The 27,210-nt window shown below is 37.5% G+C and overlaps 6 protein-coding genes across 7 annotated transcripts; all 6 read left to right on the forward strand.

Moving 5' to 3' along the window:
* The first annotated feature begins 1,809 nt into the window (after window positions 1-1,809).
* On the forward strand, window positions 1,810-2,730 carry LOC113714971 (cytochrome P450 734A6-like). The gene is made up of 2 exons (XM_027239114.1): window positions 1,810-2,112; window positions 2,569-2,730. The coding sequence occupies exons 1-2, from the start codon at window positions 1,810-1,812 to the stop codon at window positions 2,728-2,730; spliced, it is 465 nt and encodes a 154-aa protein (XP_027094915.1).
* Window positions 2,731-3,972: 1,242 nt separating this feature from the next.
* LOC113714972 (cytochrome P450 734A1-like) lies at window positions 3,973-7,768 on the forward strand. The gene is made up of 4 exons (XM_027239115.2): window positions 3,973-4,628; window positions 6,135-6,379; window positions 6,652-6,988; window positions 7,199-7,768. The coding sequence occupies exons 1-4, from the start codon at window positions 4,131-4,133 to the stop codon at window positions 7,616-7,618; spliced, it is 1,500 nt and encodes a 499-aa protein (XP_027094916.2). The 5' UTR covers window positions 3,973-4,130; the 3' UTR covers window positions 7,619-7,768.
* A 1,215-nt stretch (window positions 7,769-8,983) lies between these two features.
* LOC113714892 (cytochrome P450 734A1-like) lies at window positions 8,984-13,147 on the forward strand. The gene is made up of 4 exons (XM_027239025.2): window positions 8,984-9,610; window positions 10,762-11,006; window positions 11,853-12,189; window positions 12,598-13,147. Exons 1-4 carry the CDS (start codon window positions 9,113-9,115, stop codon window positions 13,015-13,017), a joined length of 1,500 nt encoding a protein of 499 aa, XP_027094826.1. The 5' UTR covers window positions 8,984-9,112; the 3' UTR covers window positions 13,018-13,147.
* A 189-nt stretch (window positions 13,148-13,336) lies between these two features.
* Window positions 13,337-16,844, forward strand: LOC113714891 (cytochrome P450 734A1-like). The gene is made up of 4 exons (XM_027239024.2): window positions 13,337-13,953; window positions 14,588-14,832; window positions 15,180-15,543; window positions 15,920-16,844. The coding sequence occupies exons 1-4, from the start codon at window positions 13,468-13,470 to the stop codon at window positions 16,337-16,339; spliced, it is 1,515 nt and encodes a 504-aa protein (XP_027094825.1). The 5' UTR covers window positions 13,337-13,467; the 3' UTR covers window positions 16,340-16,844.
* Window positions 16,845-17,122: 278 nt separating this feature from the next.
* Window positions 17,123-20,104, forward strand: LOC113714973 (uncharacterized). The gene has a single exon (XM_027239116.1). The coding sequence runs from the start codon at window positions 17,123-17,125 to the stop codon at window positions 20,102-20,104; it is 2,982 nt and encodes a 993-aa protein (XP_027094917.1).
* Window positions 20,105-22,370: 2,266 nt separating this feature from the next.
* Window positions 22,371-27,065, forward strand: LOC113714621 (probable protein phosphatase 2C 55). Of its 2 annotated transcripts, XM_027238557.2 has the most exons (6): window positions 22,371-22,679; window positions 23,324-24,214; window positions 24,567-24,891; window positions 25,089-25,238; window positions 25,850-26,140; window positions 26,670-27,065. In XM_027238557.2, exons 2-6 carry the CDS (start codon window positions 23,469-23,471, stop codon window positions 26,697-26,699), a joined length of 1,542 nt encoding a protein of 513 aa, XP_027094358.1. In that variant the 5' UTR covers window positions 22,371-22,679; window positions 23,324-23,468; the 3' UTR covers window positions 26,700-27,065. The 2 variants fall into 2 exon arrangements, with proteins under 2 accessions (XP_027094358.1, XP_071925072.1); XM_072068971.1 differs by lacking the exon at window positions 25,089-25,238.
* Window positions 27,066-27,210: the final 145 nt, after the last annotated feature.

A 27,210-nucleotide genomic window follows, 5' to 3' on the forward strand; every position in this document is an offset into this window, starting at 1 on the left:
CGTGCATGTCAAGGTTTTTTTATATGCATTCTAGAACTCATTTCGAGAATGATCTCATCTCAAGTGCGGAAGAAGAGAGCTTTTGCAATCCCACAGAAAATCCACATTACATGGAGGAGGCTATAGCTAAATCAAAAGCAAAAATATTGTAAGATAAACGTATTCTTGTCCTTTCTTGTATTTTTCGAAGGAAAATGTTAACAATATCCCACTTTTTATTAATGGCACTCCCACTATTTATTTTATCACATAGTCTAATAAACGAAAATCATATTATATGATAAGAATCATAATGCAAGTGCCATTAACAAAAAGTGGAGTGTCATTACAAATATTTTTTTTTTTTTGGGATTGCTTTCATCAGAAATTTCCCTTTGCAAAACTTGGTGGTTTATCCCACCAACCATCATCATCTAAAGTTATTGGCAGATCTTGGCCAGCATACAAGCCACATTTTAATACTCTTTTAACGTAGACTTTTAGTGATTGAGCTTTTTTATTTGGGATAGATTCCTTTTTTTCTGCTATTTGTTCTCGTTGGTCCATTATTCTCGAACTTGACCTAAGAATTATTAAATACCTAAAACTTCTCGTCCATTTCCTTGGAACATGGACGGGTGCACATGCCAATTTAACTTTTCAAAGCGTTTTGATATTTTATTAGTTTCATTAAGCAAATTAAAAATGTGAGTAGGTAAAACAGTAGTTGATTTCTTTTGAATATTTGAACTAATCATAGAACCGACTTGAGATCAAATTTAAGGCTTCATTCATCGTATTAATGGGTTAAAGCAATACAACCAAAAACAAAACAGTGGCCTTGACACAATTTTAATCATGGATTTTGGCAAATTGGGTTGTGATGCAAAGAAATAAATTGTTTAGATACTTAGTTTATAAAATTATGCCATTGTTAAATGTACGTATCTGTTTAAAAGTTTTGTGTACGATCAATTATTAATCAAGTATGTCCAACCACTCTTTCTCAACCACTTGCGGCGGCTAACAGTTGAATACATTTTTGTTTTGGGTGGCGCAATTTAAAATTAGTATACATGATGCTAACTAATCAATCGTTGATTTGCTGCTCAACCACTATAATTTAGTATTTGTCGGGTGAAATAATTTATTACCACGACATAAAGAGATTTAGTGTAATCTTTCCTACACTAAAAGTATATACATTATCATCGTTGGATTCATGACATGTGTGCAAAAGTTAAATTTTAAATTCAAATTTTACACAATTATCATTCATCTAACGCTGATAGTGTATACACTGTCAGTCAGTGTAGGAAAGATTAATCATATATATTGGTAAGCTATCTTAATTGTTTCCTGTCGACGCTAGCTGCTAAAGGAGGAACAGCGGATCATGTTTTCTGGATATTCTCCGCACGAATGTGTGCTGACTTCATTTTCAAGGTTCTTCATGATTATGAATACAGAAAATGTTACCGTCCCTCCTTTAGAGTACGATATCCATGATTCTAATATGCTTATATCTTGTCTAATCATTTAGTGATTTAAACTCTTAAAGTAATTTAATTATGATTGATAACTCTTATAATGTATTCAGTGGTAAATTTAATTTCATCGGTATACCATACAATCTAATAGTATGATTTCTATATTTATTTTGAGTTAATTTTTATAATAATTTAGTACAATTTAAAGGCTGGGCCTTGGGTTGAGAAGAAGTTGAAAAAAAAATAAAGTTCATAAAAAAATAAATTTTTAGCATGCAAAATTGAATTGGTGCTAGATAAAAATACCCCAGACAATTAGTAGGGTTTACCTCAGACAATAATGTGTGCTATGTGCAAGTTTTTGCCTGCATATGACAACAGAATGAGCTGGGCAATATTGAAGAAAATTCGAAACGCAATTAGAATGATCATCAATGAAGAGAGCAAAATAAATCAAAATTCGAAGAGTCTGATAAGCCTGTTTGCTTCAGAGGGATTGCCGGTGGAAAAAAAAATCATGGATGAATGCCAGACATTCTACATTGCAGGAAAGGAAACAATTGCTATTTTATTGGCTTGCGCGATACTGCTACTGGCGTTGCATCAAGATTGGCAAGACAGGGCACGAGAAGAGGTTTTCCGAGTTTGCAAGGACGGTGATCTTCCGAGTTTGGAAGATTGCAAGTCCATTTCCAAAACTTGCCCCGTTTCACATATGAATCTTTATTTACACTGATATACAAAAATAAATAATTTTGATGTTATGCCCCAACTTTTTGCCAAAATTTGACGCAGCATCCTCCAGAGTTTAATATATAAACTCCCCCACCACCCCCCCCCCCACCAAAAAAAAAAAGCGAATAAAAAAGGGATTAATCTTCTATACACTGACAGTGTATACACTTTCACTATTAGATGCATGACACATAATCCGAATTTGAATTTAAAACTCAAATTTTGTATATGTGTCGTATATCTAACCGTGATACTGTATACACCGTCAGTGTATATAAGATTTACTCATAAAAAAGAGCAAAACTTAACGCCTAAGTAAGCTAGTTTATGCAGAAGTTAATTATGGCGTCTTTTTGATTGTCAGTTGACCATGATAGTGAACGAAGCACTTCGACTCTACCCTCCTGTTCCATTCCTGATGAGGCATGCTGCTGAGAATGATCAAGTTGGGAAAGTTAGACGTTCCAGCTGGTACACAATTCTACTTGGCCCCCGTGACAGTGCACATTTGCTGGGCAAGTTGTAATATATATCGGGTGTAGTAAATTCTTCTTAAAAGCTAGTTTGATGCATCGATCTCTTTGATTTTGATTTTTGTTTTCAACTTATATTAAACATTGAAAATTGATTTTCTAATCCAGTTTACCATTTTCCTCTAAAATTGAGATGTAAAGATCAAGCAATATGCAGGGGAACGAAGAAATGCTAAAATAGGTGGGAATCCATGCAAATAAAATTGCAGAAAAATTGGAGAGGAAGTACTCCAGTTCTACTTGTCATACACATTAGGTAAGGTGATGAATAGGCCTCTGTTACGGGTATCATTTGCTGGCAAGATTGGTCGGTTGGTAATTAGTTGCTTATAATTTCCTGCTATTTGATTCCTGATTCTGATCTATTAGGAACTAAAATATAGCATACACAGCCATACGCGACTGCCAGAACCACTTTTTTGGGATAAATTACCTTTTATTCCCCATAGTTTGGTGCTTTACCACATAAAACCCTATAGTTTAAAAATCTACATATAACTCCCTCATAGTTTGGATTAATTATCACAGTTAGTTTTTCCATTAAATTAATGATCATTAGTAAAAAGTCGAAGATAACTAATAAACTGATAAATTTATCCTTTCATTATTTCTTTTTTCCCTCCAAACATAGAAAAGAAGAAATTTAAATAAAAAATAGATAAATAAGAAATTGAAAATACTATTAATGGTTTGGTTTAAAAACCTATAAGGATATTTGTAGTAAAAAAAAATGTTTGGTATTTTTTGTTTCTTATTTATTTGTTTTATATTTCCCTTCCATCTCTTTTGTTTCTTATTTATTTATTTTTTATTTCCCTTCTATCTCTTTTATATTTCCTCAAAATTAAGATTTGATAGGCCAAATTAAAGTATAGGTTTTCAAAATCATCTCTTCTCTTCCCGAGAGAGAGAGAGAGAGAAGAAAAAAAAAGTAGTGAAAGGATGAATTTACAATTTATTAGTTTGATTTTGATTTTTTACTATTAACTATTAGCTTTTACAGAAAAACTAACGGTGATACTTTATTTCAAATTATGAGGGGGTTATATATAAGTTTTTAAATTATAGAGGGTTTATGTAGCAAAGAACTAAATTAAGTAAAAGGTACTTTATCATTTTTTTAGTCTGGAAAGACAAGTATACTGATTAAATCTTCTTTTGCTATTCTATTATTTAGAAGCAAAATTCAATAGCCAAACAAAAAAAAATTCTTTCAACTTTTGACCAAAAATTGCTACAGTATTGCAATATTTAAGGAGGAAGGACCGTCTCGTCTTCGTCTTCACAGTTCACATACTGGTTCAAGGTGCAGAACTCCCAGGAGACTACTAGTAGCCAGATTTTAGAGCTAGGGGATACTGTACTTCTTTTGCTCTCAAGTCTGACCAACACAATGCATCCCTTCTTTCTTCCAATTTTGATGGTCCTTTTACTACTACTAATCCTCTTGATCAAGTTCATATACTCCATACTTTGGGTCCCCTACAAAATCCAGAGACACCTATATAAACAAGGCATCAGGGGCCCTGGCTACCGTCCGATTGTAGGAAATTCTGCCGCGTTCAAACAGGAATACGATGCAACATTGAACAAACCGATGGCATTTTTCAGCCATGACATAGTCCATCGTGTGGATCCATGTTACCACAAGTGGACTTTCATGTATGGGAAGACCATGCTTTTCTGGCATGGCTCGACCCCGCGGCTGGCTCTAGCCGATCCAGAAATGATAAAGGAAGTTTTGCTGAATAAATCCGGGCACATCGTAAAGGTCAAGCTTACACCACTGGCTGAGCAGCTCTTTGGGAAGGGACTCATTGATTTGCACGGTGAAAAATGGAGTATCCACCGAAAGCTCGCCAATCCAGCCTTCGTCATGGATAGAGTTAAGGTGATGTTCATAATATTAGTACATATTTTCTTCTTTTTTTTTGTCGTTTATATTTTAATAGAGACATACTATAGTGTTGAACTCAATATTTTTGAATATCCCTTGGCACTGGTCGCAGGGTTAGGATCATTTCTATTAGACTTCTCTCCATTGTTCTCTCCATTTATTTATATATGTAATTTTATAACTTCACAAATTCATCCGATTGTGTCATTATTTTGATTAAATCTCAGATCAACATACTAAAAAGCGATATTCTTTTGCGAATATTTGGCATTCAATTTGTACGTAACATTTGAACAGTGAAAAACGAGTCAAAATTGTAACAAAATACGTAATATTTAATTAGAAGGAAAATTCGGTCAATTTCATACGAAATTTAATGTATAACTAATACAAGTGATGAAATATATTATTAACGATGTTGATTTTCAAAAATAATTTTTAAATTAATTTTATTGGAGTGTAATGGAGAGAAATTCTATTCAATGCAATGAAGAGATGCTTAGTCCCTTGTTTGCATCAGCATTCCTCACATCTCATTGGTTTTTGGCATTGCAGAAAATTTATTTGCCGCACACAACAGAAATTTCCTTTATCAATTTATTTTCTCTTTTCAGCCACAGTTTTGGAATTTTAAATTCATGGATGGGGTCCTGCTCAAATTTATGATATTAGACTATTAGAGGGTTGTCTGCAAGTATCATTGATCACAGTTGAAACATTGAAGAGGACACTTGTAGCTAATTTAGGGATTATATATATAGTTCACGGGATTCGATGGGATTAGTTTAGTTTGGACGGATAAAACAGCTTTATGTTGTTTCGTGTCTTCATTTGTAATGTTTCTTTCAACCATGGTTTCTCTAATCATACGTGAAATTTATTTTGTTATATGTAATCCAATACCCCATAAGAGCTTACTTTCTTTTTTTTTTCCGAAACGAAATCAAACCCACACACACAATAATGCAAACAGACACGCAGGAGTTAGCAGCAAACCGATCCGAAGGTAATCTAAGCGGGACCCACAAGACACAACCATCCAGCCAATTGGTTAAGAGCTTACTTTCTTTAGTGGGGGTTAAATTATGCTTATTTACCTTATGATACAGTAAAAAGTCGAGGCCCTTTATCTAGTTTTATAGAATTTCGATGATTTCCCCATCAACATTGTTATGCTTTAGGTTTCTTAATCCTATGATATAGTTTTATAACATAGAGCGGCTATAGGCATAGGCACTGGTCCAGGGGCTTCTTCTTCCGTCGGGGGCCGATATTCATTGCATCCATGTATTTAGATACTTTTTTAAATTAATAATAATTTAACCAAAAAAAAAAAAAAACTAATACCTGTGGCCCTTGGGCACCCTATGGCCAAACCTTTTTTTTTTTTTTGGGGGGGGGGGGGGGGGGGGGGGGGGGGGAAGGTATTCTATCTTCTTTTAAGTGGAAATGCTGGCTGCTATGCAATATTTTTCTTTTAATTTTTTCCGGGTAATGCAGGCGTGGGTTCCTGAAGTTGTGGAAAGCACTCAAGAGGTGCTAAACAAGTGGGAAAATGGGATAGGAGAAAGAAATGAAATGGAAGTGGATGTGCTCAAAGAGTTTCATATACTGTCTGCAGAAATTTTATCAAAAACAGCTTTTGGTAGTGACTTTGAAGAGGGAAAGCACATATTTGAACTACAAGACCAACAAGCCATGTTGACCTTAGAGGCGCTGAGGACCATATACATTCCCGGTTTCAGGTGATTATTATCGATCGGTATATTCTTTTTTTTGTTTTTTTGTTTTTTTAATGTGTGCTCCCAGTATGAATGATTACTTTCATATAATTATTGACCTGTCTTGTAAGCAACAAATCAGCCAGTATTCTTGTTAAATTTTGCAGTCAATTATTCTATTGATTGTGTGAACTAATTATGCAACAATTAATGCATAGGTAGTTCAAGTCAAAAGATAATTTTCTTTTGTGTTTGTTGACTATGGACTACCTCAGCCAAATTCAGTTGAAATACAGGTTTCTGCCTACACGCGACAACAGGATGCGGTGGAACGTAGAGACGGAAACTCGACGTTTGATAAAGAATTTGATTTATAGAGAAAAGAAAACGGGAGGGAACTCAAAATGTCTGCTTAGCCTCTTGTTATGGGGTGGGTTGCCGGTGGAAGAAGTCATTGATGAATGCCAGACGTTCTATTTTGCTGGAAAAGAAGCTGTTGCCATATTTTTGACTTGGACGCTTGTGCTTCTGGCGTTGCACCAAGAATGGCAGATCAAGGCAAGGGAAGAAGTTCTTCAAGTTTACAGCAACGATAAGGTTCCGAATGCAGACAGCCTAAGTGACCTGAAGATTGTAAGTCCAATCCTTCTGCATTTCAGATGCAAGCAATTTTAATAATTCTTGATGGGAAACTCTTGATTTACAGCCCTCAGTGATTGGACCATGAAACTGTCTTAAAAATATCAAATCTTAAAGATGTGTTTCTCACGAAAACTTTTCTAATTCTTTCAAATCTTAATCCTTCGCCATTTCATGATTCATGCGCTGCTCTTGATTAACCAGGTGGGTATGATACTTAACGAAGCACTCCGGCTCTACAATCCGGTTCCAGATTTGTTCATGGAAGCCACTCAGAATATCAAAGTGGGAAACCTTGATGTTCCGGCTGGTACACAGATCTACGTGCCTGTGACTGCAACTCATCACAGCACCGAGATATGGGGAGCGGATGCAAATGAGTTCAATCCGCAAAGATTTGCTCAGCCTCGAAAGCATCTCGCCTCATTTTTCCCATTCGGCATAGGAAGCAGGATTTGCATTGGTCAAAATTTTGCGTTGATGGAGGGGAAAATTATCCTAGCTATGATTCTCAGACAATTCTCTTTCGCATTGTCACCATCCTATGTTCATGCTCCTGTCACATTTCTCACCGTCCAGCCTCAGTTTGGTGCCCAGATCCTTTTCAGGAGGCTCTCAGGCTGATCAATCGTTGCGAAAGAAGAATCTGGTGACAATAAAGTTATTCATTTGCATTAGTAGTTCTCTGTGTAATGATGGTGCTACGCTCTATGTACGCCTCAAAACCATGAATGTCATTTCGTCCCCCGTGAATGACAATAAAGTTTTTTTTTTTTTTTTTTTCCAAACTATTCTTTTCAACTTATATTAAACATTGAAAATTGATTGCAGAAGCAGGTTTCCATTTGCCTTACTTCTAATAAACATCAGGTAAAGTGGATAGACCTCTGTTCGTAAGTATCATCAGGTAAAAATCGGGCTTCCATCATGTACGAAGTCAACATTAATTAAGCTAATATATATTTTGTCTGCAACTCTTCTTGTTTCTGACGCGACCATTTCATCAAAAGAAGCTCAGCAAAATTAAAATATGAAAGAACGGAAAGAGGAAATCCAGAAAGGCAAGAACGACCATTCGAATTTTTAATAATATATAGTCACAACCAGGAAAGCAGTGATGCTACAGTATTAGTCTAGTTAAACACCTTTGACAACGAAAGGGAAAAAAATCTTTTCTCTGGAAAGAGTCGTAAATCTTCTTTTGACTGCTCCCTTAACTGAAAGCGAAATGGTAAATTACTAATATTCTCCTGCAGTTTCATCTATTCTTAAATAACACCCTAATGTTTCAAAATATCAATTTTACTCACCTATAGTTTCATGTAAATTAGAAATTTGACGAAACTAGTCTATGTAATATCTTTAGTTAAAATATCAGTAGTGGCCTTACTTAAATGCTAAATCAAATGATGACTTAACCACCTTGTATAAAATTATAGGGAGATTATATAGACAAATACAAAAATTATAAGGAGAAATAGATTTTTATATAATTATAGAGGGCTAAGTGAATATTATGATTTTATCATACGCACTTTTAGTGCCTGTGATCTAATCACTGTAATTGATGATGTATTCCATCCATTTTTCATTTTATATAAAACTATATAAGGGTTACGTGGTTATTTTGAAATCTTAGAAGAGTCATCTAGTATTATACAAAATTATAGGGAAATTATATGTAATTTACCCAAAGCGAAATTATATCATACCAGGTAAGATGTTTCTTCACCTTTGAACTTAGCAGCAGGTCTCCTGCATAGGTTGTTATCCTACATCGGGGTTGGGGGGGATTTTGGGTAGGTTTATTAGTCTCCTCAGGAACCATAAGAGTTACCGGCTTTTGTGATTTCCTGTGAATTAAGGGTAGTAAAATATCAAGAGTCCTTCGTGGCTTGGAAAAAAGGTAAGATGTTTCTTCTATTTTACAACAAAAAAAATTCTATTTTATGACCAAAAATTGCAATAGTCTTACCATATTTAAGGAGTAAGGGCCATCTCGACGACATAACTGTCCCTCAACTAGCTACAAGAGACATCTGGCTTCTTCTTTCCTACTGAGTAACCAGATTTCAGACCCAGGGAGTACTTTCTTTGCTCTGAAATCTGACCAACACCATGCATCTCTTCGTTCTTGCAACTTTGATGGTCCTTCATCTACTTATAGTCCTCTTGATCAAGTTCATATACTCCACTTTTTGGATTCCGTACAAAATCCAGCGACACCTGTATAAGCAGGGCATCAGGGGCCCTGGCTACCGTCCGATATTCGGGAATTCTCCCGAGTTCAAGCTAGAATTCGATGCAACATTGAACAAACCAATGGCATCATTCAGCCACGACATAGTCCATCGTGCAGATCCATGTTACCACAAGTGGACTGCCATGTACGGGAAGACCATGCTTTTCTGGCACGGCTCCACTCCCCGGCTGGCTCTAGCTGATCCCGAGATGATAAAGGAGGTTTTCCTAAACAAATCCGGGCATGTTATAAAGGTTAAGCTTCCACCGCTGGCTGAGCAGCTCTTTGGGAAGGGACTCATTGATTTGCACGGTGAAAAATGGAGTATTCACCGAAAAATTGCCAATCCAGCCTTCATCATGGACAGAGTTAAGGTGATATATATCCATGGTAGTAGTTTTGCATTTTCTTTTTTTTTTATTCTAATATGAGAACATTTTATTTATTTTTCCCATCATAGTTTTAGAATTACAAATTCATTCTGTGGGTCCTACTTAAATTTATGATATCACACTATTGGAGGTTGACTGCAAGTATCATTAGTGAAAGTTGAAAATATCCAGAGGAGTCACTGTTGTAGCCTTGTAGGGGGATGCACCTGTTACACTGGAAGCTAAGTCTGGATTGTTTGGTTATCCATGGTTTCTCCGATTGGATTGGCTTATTAATCAAAAACTAATTTTTAAAATATAATATTATAATAATATACAAATAAAAGTAATTTAAAAAACATATCATCTATACAATATATCAAAAATAACTTATAAATATTAAAAAAAATAAATTCTACAACTTCTTGTATCTATCACCACTATCCACCACTGTCATCTCCCCCGTCTTCCTTCCCTCCTCCTCCTTCTGACCTTTTCCTCCTCCATCTCATTCCCTTTCCTCTCTTCTCTTTTCCTTTCCTTCCTTGCCACCCCCACCCCTTCCCTCCCTAAATCAGATGGGGGCAGAGAAGGGGCGGGGATGGAAAAAGGGAGGAGGAGGAGGAGAAAGGAAAGGAAGAAAGGGCAGGAAGAGGAGGAGAAAGAGCGAGATGATGATGACAGTGATGGATGGTAGTATTAGTTTTAAAAAAGTATCTTAAATTTTTTTTAATTTTAAAAGATATTTTAAAATATATTTTAAAATCACTTCCTAAACATCACAAAAAACATTTACACTAAAAGTTTTCATAGAATTACAGTAAAACAAAAATACCTCGAAAAATAGCTAATACAAACGGAGACAAAAATTGCGAATGCTAAGCAGCTCGAGTTATCATAGATATGATGCAATGATTTCCTACCGTGTCAAATCTTGTTATCAACTAATTTGATGCAGGCAAAGCTCAGCTAGATTGCATCTACTCCAAGTTCGATTTGTCTTAAAGAGCTCGTGTTCAAGCCAGTTTATTTATATTCAAATTGAAGTGGAAACTGGAAAGAGGCTTGCCTTAAACCGGCTGCCTGTTCCTTTTTTTTTTTTTTTTTTTTAAAAAAAAAAAAGAAAATTTAACAAAGTTGTCCTGGTTATGCAGGCATGGGTTCCTGAGGTTGTGGAAAGTACTCAGGAGGTGCTTAAGAAGTGGGAAAAAGGGATACGAGAAAGAAATGAGATAGAAGTGGATGTACTGAAAGAGTTTCATATACTTTCGGCAGAAATCTTATCAAAAACAGCTTTTGGTAGTAATTTTGAAGAGGGAAAGCACATATTTGAATTACAAGACCAACAAGCCTTGTTGACTATACTGGCTCTGAGGACCGTGTATATTCCTGGTTTGAGGTGATTATTATCGGTATATGTTTTTTTTCCCCCGGTATTAGTGACTACATTCATAATTCTTGACCTGTCTTTTGCGGAGTAAATCTGGTTAATGAACTAATTTTGCAGTTCCACACAGACACTAACACGTGAATCATGTTCTTGCTAAGACTGCTCATTTTCCCAGACAAAAAAGCACTGACACCATACCGCCCTTGATTTAATAATGCTATAAGAAAGACAAAAAACGTATAGGTTGATCAATTATAAACCAACAGTAAAGGTGGGGTGCTCATGTTTCCCGTTACTGTTGTTGCTTGTTGTTCTTATCGGATAAGATTTGGCTTCTCTTTTTAGTTTATGATTAAATCAATCGAAAGAAAATATGTGCAATTATGTCATCATGAAACAAGATTGATTTTTAAACCATGTATTTGTATCACATTTCTGGATCTGGCAATGTCTGAGTGATATTTTTCTGTTATTGAGTGAAATACATAGAGTGCATAAGTTTTGTCTTTGGCTTCTTTTCCGCAAGGAACCACAACGATGTAGTGGAAAAAAGTAATTCTGAGAAGAAAAATGTATAAATCAAAACAAAGAGTGTCATGAATCGGCACCTCCACTTCAAAATCCGACGTTTACTTGATATTGCAATAACAGGATGTGTTAATTCTCTAAAATCATTCCACATACAGCAATTAATTGTTTTCCTGGTTGCAGTCTCATAAAACAACGCATAGGTATTCAGGGCAAAAATGGAAGTGATCCTGTGATATATGCTCCACCTACAACAATAATTATGATATGTTTCTTTTGCATTTGCTGATTATGAACTACCTTAGCTTAATTCAAGGTAAAATGCAGGTTTCTGCCTACGCGTGACAATAGGATGAGGTGGAAAGTAGAGAAAGAAACTCGACGGCTGATAAGGAAATTGATCGATAGAGAAAAGAAAGCAGGCGGAAACCAAAAATGTCTGCTCAGCTTTTTACTTTGGGGAGGATTGCCAGTGGAAGAAGTCATTGATGAATGCCAGACATTCTATTTTGCTGGAAAGGAAGCTGTCGCAATATTCTTGACTTGGACACTTCTGCTTCTGGCGTTGCACCAAGAATGGCAGACCAAGGCAAGGGAAGAAGTATGGCAAGTTTGCAAGAATGATGAGCTTCCAAATGCAGACAATCTAAATGACTTGAAGATTGTAAGTGCATCTCACAACTCCATAACTATAAGTCGAATCCTTCCCCTCTTCAGACTAAGTAATTGAAAATTTTTTATGGAGAAACACTCTTGGTCTACAACCCTCAGTTACTGGATCATAAACTGTCTAAAAGGATCAAATCTGCACAATGAAAGAGAGGCCGTATCTCGGGAAGACTTTTGTAAGCTTTCAAATCTGAATAACATTGATTTTATTGTCTTGGGAAGACATGACACCTTTTAATTATGAAGAACAATTCAGCAGCCAAGTATTCTGCCCCTAATCCTTGAAACTTTTGGTGCTGTTGTATGAATATTTCCTTTTGGCTAACAAATATAATTGTCTGTCTATACTGTAAATGTTTGCCATCCCTATCTAATGACTTATGCACTGCTCTTGGATAACCAGGTGGGCATGATACTTAATGAAGCACTTCGACTCTACAATCCGATTCCAGATTTGTTCAGGGAAGCAAATCAGAATATCAAAGTGGGAAGCCTTGATGTTCCTGCTGGCACCCAGTTCTATTTGCCTGTGACTGCAACTCACCACAATACTGAGATATGGGGAGAGGATGCGGACGAGTTCAATCCACAAAGATTTGCTGAGCCGCGAAAGCATCTTGTCTCATTTTTCCCATTTAGTTTAGGATCCAGAATTTGCATCGGTCAAAATTTTGCCGTGATGGAGGGAAAAATCATCCTTGCTATGATTCTCAAACAATTCTCTTTTGAATTGTCACCATCCTATGTTCATGCTCCTGTGACATATCTCACTGTCCAGCCTCAATTTGGTGCTCAAATCCTTTTCAGGAGGCTTTCTAGTTGAATGCTTGTAGGGAGTTTTTTTTCCTTGTGTTCTATAGTCTTCCTGTATCCTGTCACAGTTGTTACTTGTTAGTGATATCCTAAGATGCTGTACCACTTGGAATCTTATTCCCTGCGGTAATGCATTTTCCTGTGCTGTGCAAGTTGTGATAAATTTATAGTATGCCGACTGCTTCTTCAAGAAAGCTACTTAATTCATTAAATTAATTGGTTATGCCGGCCGTTTCTAAATACTGTGTTATCATAAACTTGGGATCTACTTATTTAATTCTGCAGTAGTGCTTTTATGTATTCCTGGTGACTTGAATGATGAATGATGAATGATGATGTACAGTCCAGATATTAATTAGAAATACATGGTCTTAGCGAGACAGAAAGAATTGATCTTTCATCTAATCCAATTCAGGGTCTGTAAGAGCATAGTAAAAACTCTCTCTTCAACCGTTCTGTCATGTGCCTAACAATTCCTACCATTCTGCTAGTACTTGTAATCACTCTGTTCAAATTCATATACTCCATCATTTGGGTACCATTCAAAATTCAGCTGCATTTCAAGCGACAAGGAATTGAAGGCCCTCGGTACCATCCATTATATGGAAACTCTGAGGAGATCAAAAGGCAGCATACTGAAGCGGCTTCAAAACCAATTTCATTCAACCATGACATCTTGCACCGTGTGGCGCCTTTCTACAAGAAGTGGTCAGCCATGTATGGAAGAACATTCTTGTTCTGGTTTGGTCCTACACCGCGTCTAACTCTGGCCGATCCAGACATGATTAAGGAGCTTATGCTAAACCATACTGATTGTGTCGATAAGCTCCCATTTACCCCAGTTTCTAGGCAGCTCTTTGGACAGGGACTCGTGGGATTGTTTGGTAAAAAGTGGGCAGTCCGCAGAAGGATAAGCAGCAAGGCCTTCAACATGGAGAGGGTTAAGGTGATTTCCATCCCTCTTTTATGCCCTTTTCAATTTGTTTTTTCATTGAATCAGCCTAATAGATGCCCCATTTAGGATTTTAAGATGCCTGTTTCTTTTTTCTATCTTCCCTTCTTTTTGTTCTGAATTATTACTCTTTCTTTCTTGTTGGCCTTTAATTTTTGTCCATTTTTACCTTAAACTACAATTATTGATAGAAAAAAAAAAGACTCAATTGCACATAAGCAACAAAGCATCCCAATATCAGCTTATCAATTTATTTGTCAATTTTCTGAAACTTTCCTTCCATTTTTAGGAGCACACTCATATGACGGAATTCCCTTATCTTAACCATTCTTAAGTACTGCCGAATCTAGTTAGAATTGGGACACAAGTTTGACCTGAAACCTTCAATGGCTCTAGTTTTCCTCTCGGTTAACATCAAGTTCCTAAAAGCTTTCATACTGGCAAATGCAGATACAATTTAGATAACTAATCATATTCAATTAATTGGCTTATGTATACATAGGGAGGGTTGGAGTTTGGGGGGGGGGGGGGAGACATTGTAACCCACACCATTGTATATTTCCCTTTATTGGTTTTTGTTTACAATTTGGAGTTGATAACCTTTAAGAGTTAAGTGCATGGTTTTCAGGATTGGGTGCCTGACATCGCAGGTATTACCATGAAGTTACTAAGGAAGTGGGAAGAACAAAGAGGAGGAAGAGATGAATTTGAATTGGATGTACACAAAGAACTTCATGATCTCTCAGCTGAAATAATTTCTATAACAGCTTTTGGGAGCAGCTTTGAAGAAGGGAAGCGTATTTTTGAGTTGCAAGACCAGCAGATCAACTTTACCTTTCAGGCTATGAGAAGCATCTATATCCCTGGATTGAGGTGATCTACTTTCTTATGAATCGTGGAAATGCCTAAAGATAAGCTTAGATCCACGTGGTGTTTTTCGTAGCCATGCTACCATTAATTTTGTCCGCCACATTTAGGTGTAGGGAAATTTTTGTTACATGTGCTTCTGTTGTTCTGATTCTGCTCTATTAGCGGAATCCTTCATGGAAAAATCTAAGGATTTATGCACTGCATAGACCTTCGACTTTGAGCTTGCAGATCTGTTCAAGTGCACAGGCCACTTTTATATGTGACTTGAAGTGCCTGACACAAGTTTGCTTCGTTGGTAATGACTAGTCTATTCCATGTTTGTGAATCTCCCAAAATGGAATTAAATGCAGGTTTCTCCCAACAAAGAGTAACAGGATCAGGGAAAAGCTAGAGAAGGAAACTCGCGACTCAATTAGGAAACTGATTGAGACAAACAAGAATGAAGGACAAAAGTCGAAAATTTTGCTTCGTCTGTTAATGTCTGCCAATAAGAATTTTGATGACAAAGAAGAGGGATTAGATGTGGAAGAAGTCATTGACGAATGCAAGACATTCTACTTTGCCGGAAAGGAAACAACTGCAAACCTCTTGACTTGGGCGCTTCTTCTTCTAGCACTCCATCAAGAATGGCAAGATAAGGCACGAGAAGAAGTTTTTAGAGTTTGCAAAGGCAGTTTGCTTCCAAATGCTGAGAACATGGATGACTTAAAACTTGTAAGTTTCAATTTTTAGTTAATTGGATGTTTTGGGTTCACTGGTAGTACAGATATTCTGATTATCCACTGGATAGGATTCAAACAATGTTTGGCCTTCAAAGTAAAAACTTCTCCAAACAATGACGATGCTTGTGAACTCCTGATAGAACTGCTCAAAATAGCAATGCCTTGCGTGGAATCAGAATCAGATGAAATAGAAAGATGGAAGGATGCCAACTTCTAACTTTTAACAGCTGCAAATTCTGTTCTTATATAATGGTGAATTCAGTGGATTTCTCATGCTAAAATCCCGTTTTCTACTTGTAGCCAGACTGCTGTTTACCGTAATAATCACAACCTTCTCCATGTTTAACTTTTTTTTTTTCTTCTAACAGCTTACCATGATCATAAATGAAACGCTTCGGCTCTACTCACCAATAGCCCAACAGACGCGGAGAACATCCAAGAGCATCAAGCTGGGAAAGCTAGATATTCCTGCTAAAACAGAGTTCTATTTAGCACTCACTGCAGTCCATCATGACCCGGAAATATGGGGAGAAGACGCCAATGAATTTAATCCTCTTAGGTTCACTGAGCCTAAAAGGCATCTAGGTTCATATTTTCCGTTCGGTTTAGGGCCCAGAATTTGTGTGGGCCAAAATTTAGCAATGGTTGAAGCAAAAATTATCTTAGCCATGATTGTCAAACAATTTTCCTTCAGGGTGTCACCTTCATATGTTCATGCTCCAATCATGTACCTCGCCGTGCAGCCTCAGTATGGTGCTCCCATCCTGTTCAGGACCGTCTCAGCCTGAATACTAGTGCAAGAAGGGAAGGGAAGGAGAGATTATTTGCCAATTTGAAAAGCATAAAAATTATCACCATTACACTTTGAATAGCTATTCAAATATGTGGTTCGGCCAAGCTGTCAGAGACTCTATTTGCTGCTAGTGCAATTGGAAATGGGCTAATTTTCCTTGTGTTCTTAGTTTTCATCAATATGTTAGGACAACAAAGGGCCGAGAGAAAGGGAAATCTTGAAAGCACAATGCTTTGGTGCTGGAGTTCTGGTGGCCTCATAAAAGATTTTGGATGACAAGCTAGAAAATACTCCGCTTACAACACCTTAGCTTGCGTAGAACCAATTTACGGTACAATAGAGGGTCAGCTTGATCACGAGCTAGAATCTGATGTAGTTTTACTGTTCTTAATCTGCTTCAACTTTACTCTTTAGGAAACACATGTATACTCAGAGTAATAATGAGTGAAATTACCAAGCTGTTCACCAAGCATTGCCTCCTATGTGAGAGGCGAAAAATTTGGGTAGGCCTGATCTTGTAGATTAAGTGATTTAAACACTTGAATTGATAAGATGATGTAACAAATTTTGAACCATTAGATCTACAAAGACAGAGTCTACGCAGGTGTTTGCCTGTGTGAGAAATCTTGTGCTTTGTTTATTAAAGCCCCATTCTTTCCAAACATTCAACAGCATACTAATATGGGCACAGAAATCAAGGATTCAATGGCTCAGAGAGGGAGATAAAAACACAAAATTCTTCCATGCAAATGTGAAAGGAAGGAGGAGGAGAAATCGAATGAACAAGTTGCAAAGAGAAGATGGATCATGGACTGAAAGTGAGGAGGAGCTAAGTTCGGAGATTGCTGACTACTATAGGAAACTCCTTACTAGCAGTGGAGATGGGGACTTAACTGAGGTACTAGAGGGTATTCCAAACAATATCACCGTGGAAATGAATGAAAACCTCATAAAACCTGTGGAGGAAATGGAGATTAAATCTGCTTTATTCTCCATGAGTCCTGATAAGGCCCCTGGGACTGATGGAATGTCGCCGATTTTCTTCCAAAAATTCTGGATCATTATTAAGAATGATGTGGTAAAGGCAGTCCAATCTTTTTTTCATAGTGGCCATCTCCTTAAAAATGTCAATCACACAGTGATCACCCTCATTCCTAAGGTTCTAAATCCCACATCTCTGAAACTCTATAGGCCTATAAGTCTTTGTAACACTATGTACAAAATCATTGCTAAGATATTAGCGAATAGGCTTAAAAGTGTCTTGCATTGCTGCATTTGCAAAAATCAATCCGCATTCATCCCTGGTAGGCAAATCTTGGATAACATCATGCTTTCTCATGAATATTTGCACTATCTCAAAAACAAAAAGCAAGGTAAGGAGGGGTTCATGGCCGTGAAGCTGGACATGTCCAAAGCATACGACAGAGTTGAATGGAGCTTCTTGGATGCAATGATGGCAAAACTGGGATTCCACTACAAATGGAGAAACTGGATCATGGAATGCTTAAGAACAGTAACATACTCTTTCTCTATTAATGGAGAAGTTAAAGAATATGTCACTCCAGGAAGAGGCATTAGACAAGGGGATCCCCTATCCCCCTATCTATTCCTCCTCTGTTCAGAAGGGTTCTCGAATCTCCTCAGACGAGCTGCAGAGAGCAAGAAGATTTCAGGGATGAGAATTTGCAGACGGGGACCAAGCATTACGCACTTATTCTTTGCAGATGATTCTCTAATCTTCTGCAAAGCAAACCAGCAACAAGCAACAGAGCTTATGAGGGTGCTGCATGTGTATGCCACTGGATCAGGTCAACTGATAAATCTCGACAAGTCCTCCATCCTGTTCAGCAAAAATGTGAGTCCAGTAGAGAAGCAAGAGATCTGTCAGATCATAGGGAACATGCAACAGGTCAGTCAAGGCAAGTACCTGGGCCTGCCAATGGTGGTCACAAGAACAAAGGAACAGATTTTTGGCTTCATACGAAATAACATACAACAAAGGCTCCTCAAGTGGCAGAACAGACTTCTTAGTGCAGCTGGAAAGGAGATTATGCTCAAGTCGGTGTCAATGGCTATGCCCACATATACCATGTCGTGCTTCAAAGTACCAAAAAGATTGTGCAAAGATATCAGCTCCATTATGTCTAACTACTGGTGGGGAGAAGTAAATGGTAAGAATAAGATTCACTGGTGTTCTTGGAAGAAGCTCACTCAAGTCAAGGAAAAGGGCGGCTTGGGATTCAAGGAACTGGAAGCTTTCAATTCTGCATTGCTAGGCAAACAGGTGTGGAGGATACTTACTCAACCAAATCTCCTAGTCAGTCAAGTACTAAAGGCCAAATATTTCCCCATGAGCTCCATATTCAAGTGCAAAGTTCCAAACAATGCATCTTGGATGTGGAGGGGCCTGATGGAAGCAAGGGAATTCGTGGAACAAGGAGTTAGAAGGAGAATAGGCAATGGCAGGAGTACACAAATTTGGAATGACAAATGGATTCCAGATGCAACAAATGGGAGGGTGACAACCAAGAGACAATTGGATAGCAGTCCTCACAAGGTGGACGAACTGATAATTCAGAAAAGATGGAATAGGATCTTGGTATTTCAGCTTTTTAATGAAGTGGATGCAGAACGAATCCTGAGCATTCCAATTAGCTTATCAGGAAGAGAGGACAGTTACTTCTGGTTGCATGGTGCTGATGGTAAGTACTCAGTCACTTCTGGGTACAAGGCATTGATATCCAGTAGAGAAAGGCCACAAAAAGATATTCAGGAGGAGGTGTCCACGAGCTGGGAGCAACAAAATAATAAGATGTGGAAAGTATTGTGGAGACTCAAAATCAAACACAAGCTAAAGATATTCCTGTGGAAATGCTTGAATAATGCACTGCCAGTGAGAGAGATCATCCATGGAAGAACCAAAGTAGGTGATCCTTTTTGCAGAAGGTGTGGGGAAGGAAGGGAGACAATAGAGCATACGCTACTGAATTGCAGAGAAGCTAAACAAATTTGGCAGTTTGCACCTATCCAATGGGAAGGCACGCAAGAATATAATGGATGTTTCAAAAGATGGTGGACAGCAATCATCGAGGCAAGGTATAGAGCATCAGGAGCACAACATCTGGCCCTCACTGTCAACATTCTGTGGCAGATATGGAAGGCCAGAAATGATTGGGAATTCAAGGGGGAATATCATCAGCCGTGGAAGACAATTAAGAAGGCTCAGGAGGAATGGCTAGAATTTGAAGAAGCAACAAACAAGGAAACTAGGATGAGCACAGGAGAAACATCACTTGACAACCATGATGACCAGCAATTAGAGCCGGAAGGAGGAACAGTGATCATGAGAGTTGCGGCAACAAGTTACACAGACAAACCTGCCTTAGGCATTGGAATCACTTTAGCTGAGGGGAACCAAGAGCCAAAGATAGGATGGGCATTAAGAGAAAGAAGTTCAGGGGTACAGCTAGTGGACGAAGCAGTAGCACTTAAACTGGCTATGTGCAAAGCAACCACCTTGCAACAAAGGAAGGTACAATTCCAGGTTCTGAACAAGCAACTTCTCAATCTCATACGATCTCAAAAGGCAAGTGATATTAGAGTAGCTACTATGGTGGAGGATATTGTACAATTGAAAGGGATGTTTCATATGTGCTCCTTTTGTCTAGTTAATAGTGGTAACAATCATCTAAGTTCTAGGATTAGTCTATATGCCTTAGGCATCACAATCGATGAGGAACTTTGGTTTCCTCAGTGTTAAACACACTGATTGTAAAGTTATCTCGAGCCTTTGCTCGCACTTGTACATGTTTTGGAAGTAATATAATCAAATATCGTTTCGGAAAAAAAAAAAAAAACAGCATACTAATACAGTAGGATTATGTTCCAATACAATATCCATTTCCCTTTCCCCTAAGTTATTAAAGGATGTACTCAATAAAAATAGATTGGCAAAGGTGTGAATTTTCGTTCCAACGAAGTTGTGTTATTATTGCTCATGTTCTTGAGATGGACACATTAAATTACTTGGAGATTCGCACAAATTTGTCTGAGAGGGAAAAAAAAACTCGAAAGACTATGTCAATAAATTTTGGGTTGAATCATTGATATTTGATACAAGCAAAAAATCACATGCCAATAACTCCATTTGCCACATTACATGTCAGAATTCGAAGGTTTGGCGACCAAACTTGGAAGTTGCACCAGGAAAGTTAGAAGGCGAGAGCAATGTCTTATTCTTTGTCACAGAAGGCAAAAAAAGAAAGCAAAATAAAACCGAACTTATGGCTGTTGTCTAATGGAATATCCTTTTCCCAAGGAAATGGGAGTACCAAACCCTGAAAATTTCGAAAGCCAAGCACCAAACTTTCTAGCTTGCCACGAGATTCAAACGTGTTCCTACCAGAAATAACAAAAACCGGATTCGCATGAGCTCCAAAAATTCTTTCCCTTCTTCCCTTCCCTAGGACCAAAAAAATTGCAAAACCATCTAACTCGGCCCCCATCATTGGGAGCAATATCCGAACAAGTTTTACCGACCCGTTCTGTCGTTTGACGAAAATGACAACTTCATCCCCAATCGCTTCTTAAAACGACATCCAATATACGTTTAAACGACAGTGTTAAGACGATACATCCACTAAATTCGGCCGCGCATGTCCATGCATGCAGCCAAGCATAGTCCCCCATGTTTGTTTGTTGCCATTTAGTAGAAGTTTGGAAAAAATGAGCAAAATAGTTTCCCAACCTTAATACCAAAAGGATGGTTGGACATGCATACCCCTACACAACTCAAACTGGCAAGGCATTACTCCACATGATCTCTTGCAATGACAAGTCTCGTATTCTATCAGCAGCACTGCAACCCTTTTAAGCACTGACCTATCAAAGTCAGATTTGACGAACCCAAGTTGCCCAAACCCTTTGTGGATTCAAACTTGCAATATGATTCGTCAAAGGGGGCTATAAGAGGACGCAACCTTTATATTTGCTCCACAAAATCATTTAACAAGTTCAAAGTAAACAAAAGCAAATATGTTACTTGTAGCTTTATCCATAACTTGCAAATATTTGTGTTTGGATGTAAGATTATCTGAACATATTTTTATAGTAATATTGTAACACTTTTGCGATGTAATATTTATGAGATAATAAGGTTAATTGAAAAAAAAAAGTGGTTAAACAAACGTGTTTAAGATGCAACTAAAATTTTTTTTGCATAATATAGAAAATCTAATCACGTTATTTGACTTTTCCCTAAATCTTGGATGATTTTTTTTTATTATTTCCTTTGCTCATATTTGCCAGATTTATTGAGGGGCAGGATAATTTGGATTTTCATTTTAACCTCAATTAAATTGGTCATGTGGAAAATACAAAACTTAACTTTTTGAATGATACATCAAATCAAAGATTAATTTTAGGTTTGAAAGATGAACTAAACTATTCGAAATTTAAATTGAGATAATAACTCATTCGAGTTTATTTCGATAACTAAATAAGTCAATAATGAATAACATTTTGTATTGTCTACAATTTTAAACTTAGTTCATTCTTTGCTTAATTAGCAATAAGTTTGAAACTTGCACGAACAAAATTCAAGATACTTGAGTTTAGTTTGATAAAAACTTGTTCGATTTCGACTTTATAAATAAACAGGCAATGCTTAAACATGATTTCAAATTTATATAAAAAAATTCCTTGAGTTGTTTGATTTGATTTGATTAAACTCATTTATACTTCTAATTAATTTGCAAATGATATTTGCACTACAAAATTACCCTTTGCACTTCACATTCTTTCTGTACTAAAATGTTATGGTAGAATTTCAAGAGCTATTTTTGGAGTACAATTATCACTTGTCTTAAATTGATAGAATTAATAGTTGCAACTTGATAATGTGTTCGAATAAAAAATGTTAGAGGACTACTTTGGTCATTTCACCAAGAACTTTTCAATTTCTTTTGAAACTATGCCTTTCCCAAAATACATATTAATTAACTGAAATCCCATTTCCCGTATTTCCTGCTCATATCTTAGGGTTACTGGGGGGGCGTTGGTTTCAGTAGCTAATTTAAGCTCAAACCCCAAAATCCCATCCGAAGCTTCTCGATTTGTATCCTTTGGGCAAACTCAGCAGCCACCAGACCTTCCCCCATCCCCTTCCCCAGATATTGACGAAAGCAAATCAAGGAATTTAAATCACGACGGCTTTTCATGTATAAGACTATTTCTTCAAAGGTTTTATTGGCAGAGATCCTTTTATTGTAAATTATAGTGATAAGGACAACTGGGTTTTCTGGGAATAGCTTCTTTGTTCACAAAAAACTGAAAAGGTACGATTTTTATGCCCTTTTGATTTGTTTTGAAATCAGTTAATCAATGAGGGATTATTTTAAAGCTTTTGACTTTTTGGTTTTGAAATTAATGTTGTTATTTGTATTTCTAAGATGGGATTGCGTTGATGTATCTGGTCTTAGTTTTTTTTTGAATGATTTTGAATTGGTGTTGTTGGATGGGTTGTTTATTGGTTTAGAATAAAAAATTTATGACATACGTGATTTGTGAATAGAAGATTGCTATGTGGAGAATTTAGGATTATTTAGAATAGGGGCTGCAGGACTTATTTGGAGCTTCAGTCTTTTTTTTTTTGGGTGTGTGTGGGGGGTGGGGGGGGTGGTTCCAGGAAAAATGGCCTTTATGCAGCTCTTGATAGTTCAATTTTAAAAAGAATTTATGTTTTCATTTTCTTGCCCACCTACTTGGGCTTGCTTTTAGGTTGTTAGGAAGTTGTGTGATGAGCGATCTTAGTTCACCTCCATCCATGTTAATGCAGGAAAGGGAATGGTAGTAATAAATTTGAAACAGTAACTTTATCAGATAACAAAAATCTTTCCATTTTTTTTGTTTTGGAAGTTATTTTCGTCTGACAGGATTGTGGATCTCGTTGGCTTTACTGATAATTTTATTTTCATTTCAGGAAGGGTTTTTGTGGAATCAGATTCACCCTCTGTAGATAGATGTAAATATAGTTATGAGATTATCTTTTCAGACGTGTTCTACTGGTGGTGTTGTCTCTACTAAACTGCTGAAAGTAAAGCTTCTTTGTTGGCAAGGCCAAGAAGATGCCATCTAATTCTTTCTCAAGACTTATTGTTGCTTGCCGGCAAGGAGTGCAGAGATCAATTTCTTCACAAGGAGGTGGGTTACAAGACTTAGTAGAGCTCCCTATCAGCCAAACCAAATTACTGTTTGGTGGGGCTTCTGGAACAATCAGTGACCTGCATGGTCTCGTACGCCCTGGCACTCTTGCTGCTGCTCAAGCAAATTTGCATGTAGCCAACCGAAGAAAGAATCTTTCCTTTGCTGGAGCATTTTCACGTGCACTTTCTCTTCCATCTGTATCAGGACCTTCAATCCAAGTTTGCAGTTATCATATTGATCAGCTGCTCGCTGAGCCTGCTGAAGTTTCTTTGGCTCACAATTCTCAGAAGGGACCCATGGCTTTATCTTGTTGCAGAGCTTCTCTTGTCAATTCTGCTTTAAGTGATGTGACACTTAGGCTTGTTCAACCTGCTGTCTCAGCCAACAATTCTTTTGCTTCTTGCAACAGTAGAAATATGGAGATTTGTAGGAATACTCGCATGAGTTTGAGAAATAAAGAGCAGCCCAATAGCTTCTTGGTTTATGGATATTTCATATACAACGTGGCAAAGAGGAGGGGAAGGTTGAGTCCCTACCAGGAATTTGGATTAAGGTTTTTTCACACTTCATCACCAGCATGTTCCTCTGCTGGCACCGCTCCTGATGTGTCCTTTGATAGCTCTCTGCGTGATGAACAGCTTTCAAGTTCTGCTGATTCTTATACAGAGTATGTTCTCTCTAGTTTGTCTTTCTTTTTATGTTTAATGTCAAACTTAGTATCGAGAAATGGAAGGTTCAAAGCCCTAGTATGGCCTGATCTAGCCTACTATGTATTGTTTGGCTTGCAGAAGATTTATGTGTGTCTTAGACGATATAGCATGTGAAAGTGGGAAAATAAGCAAAGACACTTGTTTAAATGCCTATATTAGTCAAGGGCCAAAATGTATTGATAATACAAAATCACTTTTTGTGTCATCAGTCTCACTCTCTCTCTCTATCTCTCTTGACGGGATAAATACATGTGCTGGCAAGTTTCAAATCTCATGAGGTTATGTCTCTCTTGATGATATTTATTGCAGGAAGATCCCAACAGACAGATCTTTAAAGCTAAAATCAGGATCATGTTACCTGCCTCATCCTGACAAAGAAGAAACTGGTGGAGAGGATGCCCATTTTATATGCACAGATGAGCAGGCAATTGGTGTTGCTGATGGTGTAGGTGGATGGGCAGAGCTAGGTGTTGATGCTGGGCTATATGCACGTGAACTTATGTCAAATTCAGTAACAGCAATTGAGGACGAACCAAAAGGTTCAGTTGACCCCGCTAGGGTCCTGGAGAAAGCTTACATGAGCACAAAAGCGAGAGGGTCTTCCACTGCATGTATCGTTGCCCTTACAGATCAGGTATCTATACTTTTTAGTTAAATAGTTACTTATTTGTGTCTGATCTATTACTGAAGCTAAGCTTAGATGTGATGCTGTAAACTTTGGCCTATGTGATTCAAGTCTTGTTAAGATTGACTAGTACAGTACTTCATTTATCTAGATTCCCCCATCACATTTTGGATCATGTTGTCTTTCTGATTTTCCTCCATATGCAGGGTCTGCATGCCATTAATCTAGGGGACAGTGGATTTATGGTGGTTAGGGATGGGTGCACTGTTTTTAGATCTCCTGTCCAACAGCATGATTTCAATTTCACATACCAACTAGAGAGTGGAAATGCTGGTGATTTGCCTAGCTCTGGACAGGTAAATAGATGCTGTGAAGGTCCTAGTTGTTAACTAATCTGACTGACTTTACTCTTCAACTGGTAAAGAGAGTGTGTGTGTGTGTGTATTTTTTAAGCTAATCATCTGTTGGAACATGTTGAGGAAAGCAATGATTGGGTTTAACAAAGTTATCTTGAGAGGCTTAAAGTGGTGCTACTCTACTCTGCTGTAGGATGTGGGTGTATATTTTATCTTACAGACTGCACATAAGCTTAGCTTGCCCTTGGTTATGAATTAAGAGCTACGCGATGGCTTGTCATGTGCTTGCTTGATTAAGGCACTGTAACTGCATGATTGTTAAATTGTTAATCTTGTCTGTGTATTACATTTGTTTAGTTTATATTTTGTCTAATACAATGACTAATCATTTTAACATACCAGAAAAGAATTGGTCTTTTTCCAAAGCCACTCATACAGACTACAGATTTCATGGACATCTAGTCATTATATATCCTGTAAGATTTAGTTGTTCAATAATTTAAGGTGTTATTTAAATTACTTATGCCTTACATTCTGTTTGGTGGAGGTGTTACAATCTTAACACTATTGGTATTTTATGCCTAGACTGAATGGTCATCCTTTTGATGCAGGTCTTTACAATCCCTGTTGCTCCTGGTGATGTAATAGTTGCTGGTACTGATGGGCTTTTCGACAATTTGTATAACAATGACATAACAGCAGTGGTTGTTCATGCTGTTAGAGCTGGATTAGGACCTCAGGTGACAGCTCAGAAGATAGCAGCATTGGCCCGGCAGCGAGCACAAGATAAGAACAGGCAGACCCCTTTCTCTTCTGCAGCACAAGATGCTGGGTTTCGCTATTATGGTGGAAAACTAGATGACATCACTGTAGTAGTTTCTTACATAACCAGCGACAATAATGTACGAATCCTCTCTCTTTCTGTCTCTCTCTCTCTCTCTGTCTGTGTGTGTTTGTGTCCACATGCTTTCCAGATCACTCAGTTAAATACTCGGCCTCACTGAAAGGTGCTTGGTACACAATTCGTGGTCATAGTATTGTCACAGAAATGGTGCTGTTTCTCTGGCTCTTGCTTCTATGCTTGTTGTGCCTTGAGCATTCTCTCCTTTAAATGGAGTCATATGCATTTGTAGCTGCTGCTAACGTCTACCTTTTGATGATATGTAGAGAGGTCTGCAGTTTTCTTCTAGAAGTCAACAAAAATAGTGTCTTTTTCCTATGTGACGTGAAACTGTGACTTATTTTTGATAAATACAATAGTTTCTAGACTTTCGCTTGTTCCTTGGTCTGCCAGAGAACTGTCACCATGACATGGTCACACTGACATACCATTCAGTATATTGTTCATCGTTTTTCGCATAAATGAGTGCAGTTGTATGTTTGTACTCTTGAGGATAAAATATCTGATTAAGGTGCCCATATGCTGTGCAGGAAAAGACTTCAGCACGTGGATCTAGTTAGTGAAGTTTTGGATTTATATGGAGCTATCAATTTACCAACTACATGGCAGTGTCTGGAGCGCAGTGAGCATTGCAGAAGCCGTTGTGCAGCTTATACTTGTTTGTTTTCTGATGTATGCTGCTCCTATGCACCATCTTGTACTATTTGTGTACATAGTGATTTTGACATTGTTTGCCTTTCTGCTATGTATTGAGGGAAAGCGGCATTAAACTGCTTTCTTCTGCGTAAGAGGAAGGTTGTAGAAAGTAGTATTGAATGGAGAGCATATGAAAGTGCATGCAGGTGCTTGTCTGGACATCTTTTGAAAACCTGTAGGACCAGGATACGTACGCCGTATAAATGATGAATATCATTTTAGTTGTGATATATGTTAGGAGCCGAATTTTACTCCCTCTCTTGATGAATTTGATAGATAGTCTGTCTACAACAAAGGCAAATTGAGTTTTTATTCATGCAACTGTGTACCAAAGCTTTTAGATGGCTGGCGCATATAGCTGGTTTTAAATGTAAA

This window comes from Coffea arabica, chromosome 10c (genome assembly GCF_036785885.1).
Source record: "Coffea arabica cultivar ET-39 chromosome 10c, Coffea Arabica ET-39 HiFi, whole genome shotgun sequence".
NCBI classification, from domain to species: domain Eukaryota; kingdom Viridiplantae; phylum Streptophyta; class Magnoliopsida; order Gentianales; family Rubiaceae; genus Coffea; species Coffea arabica.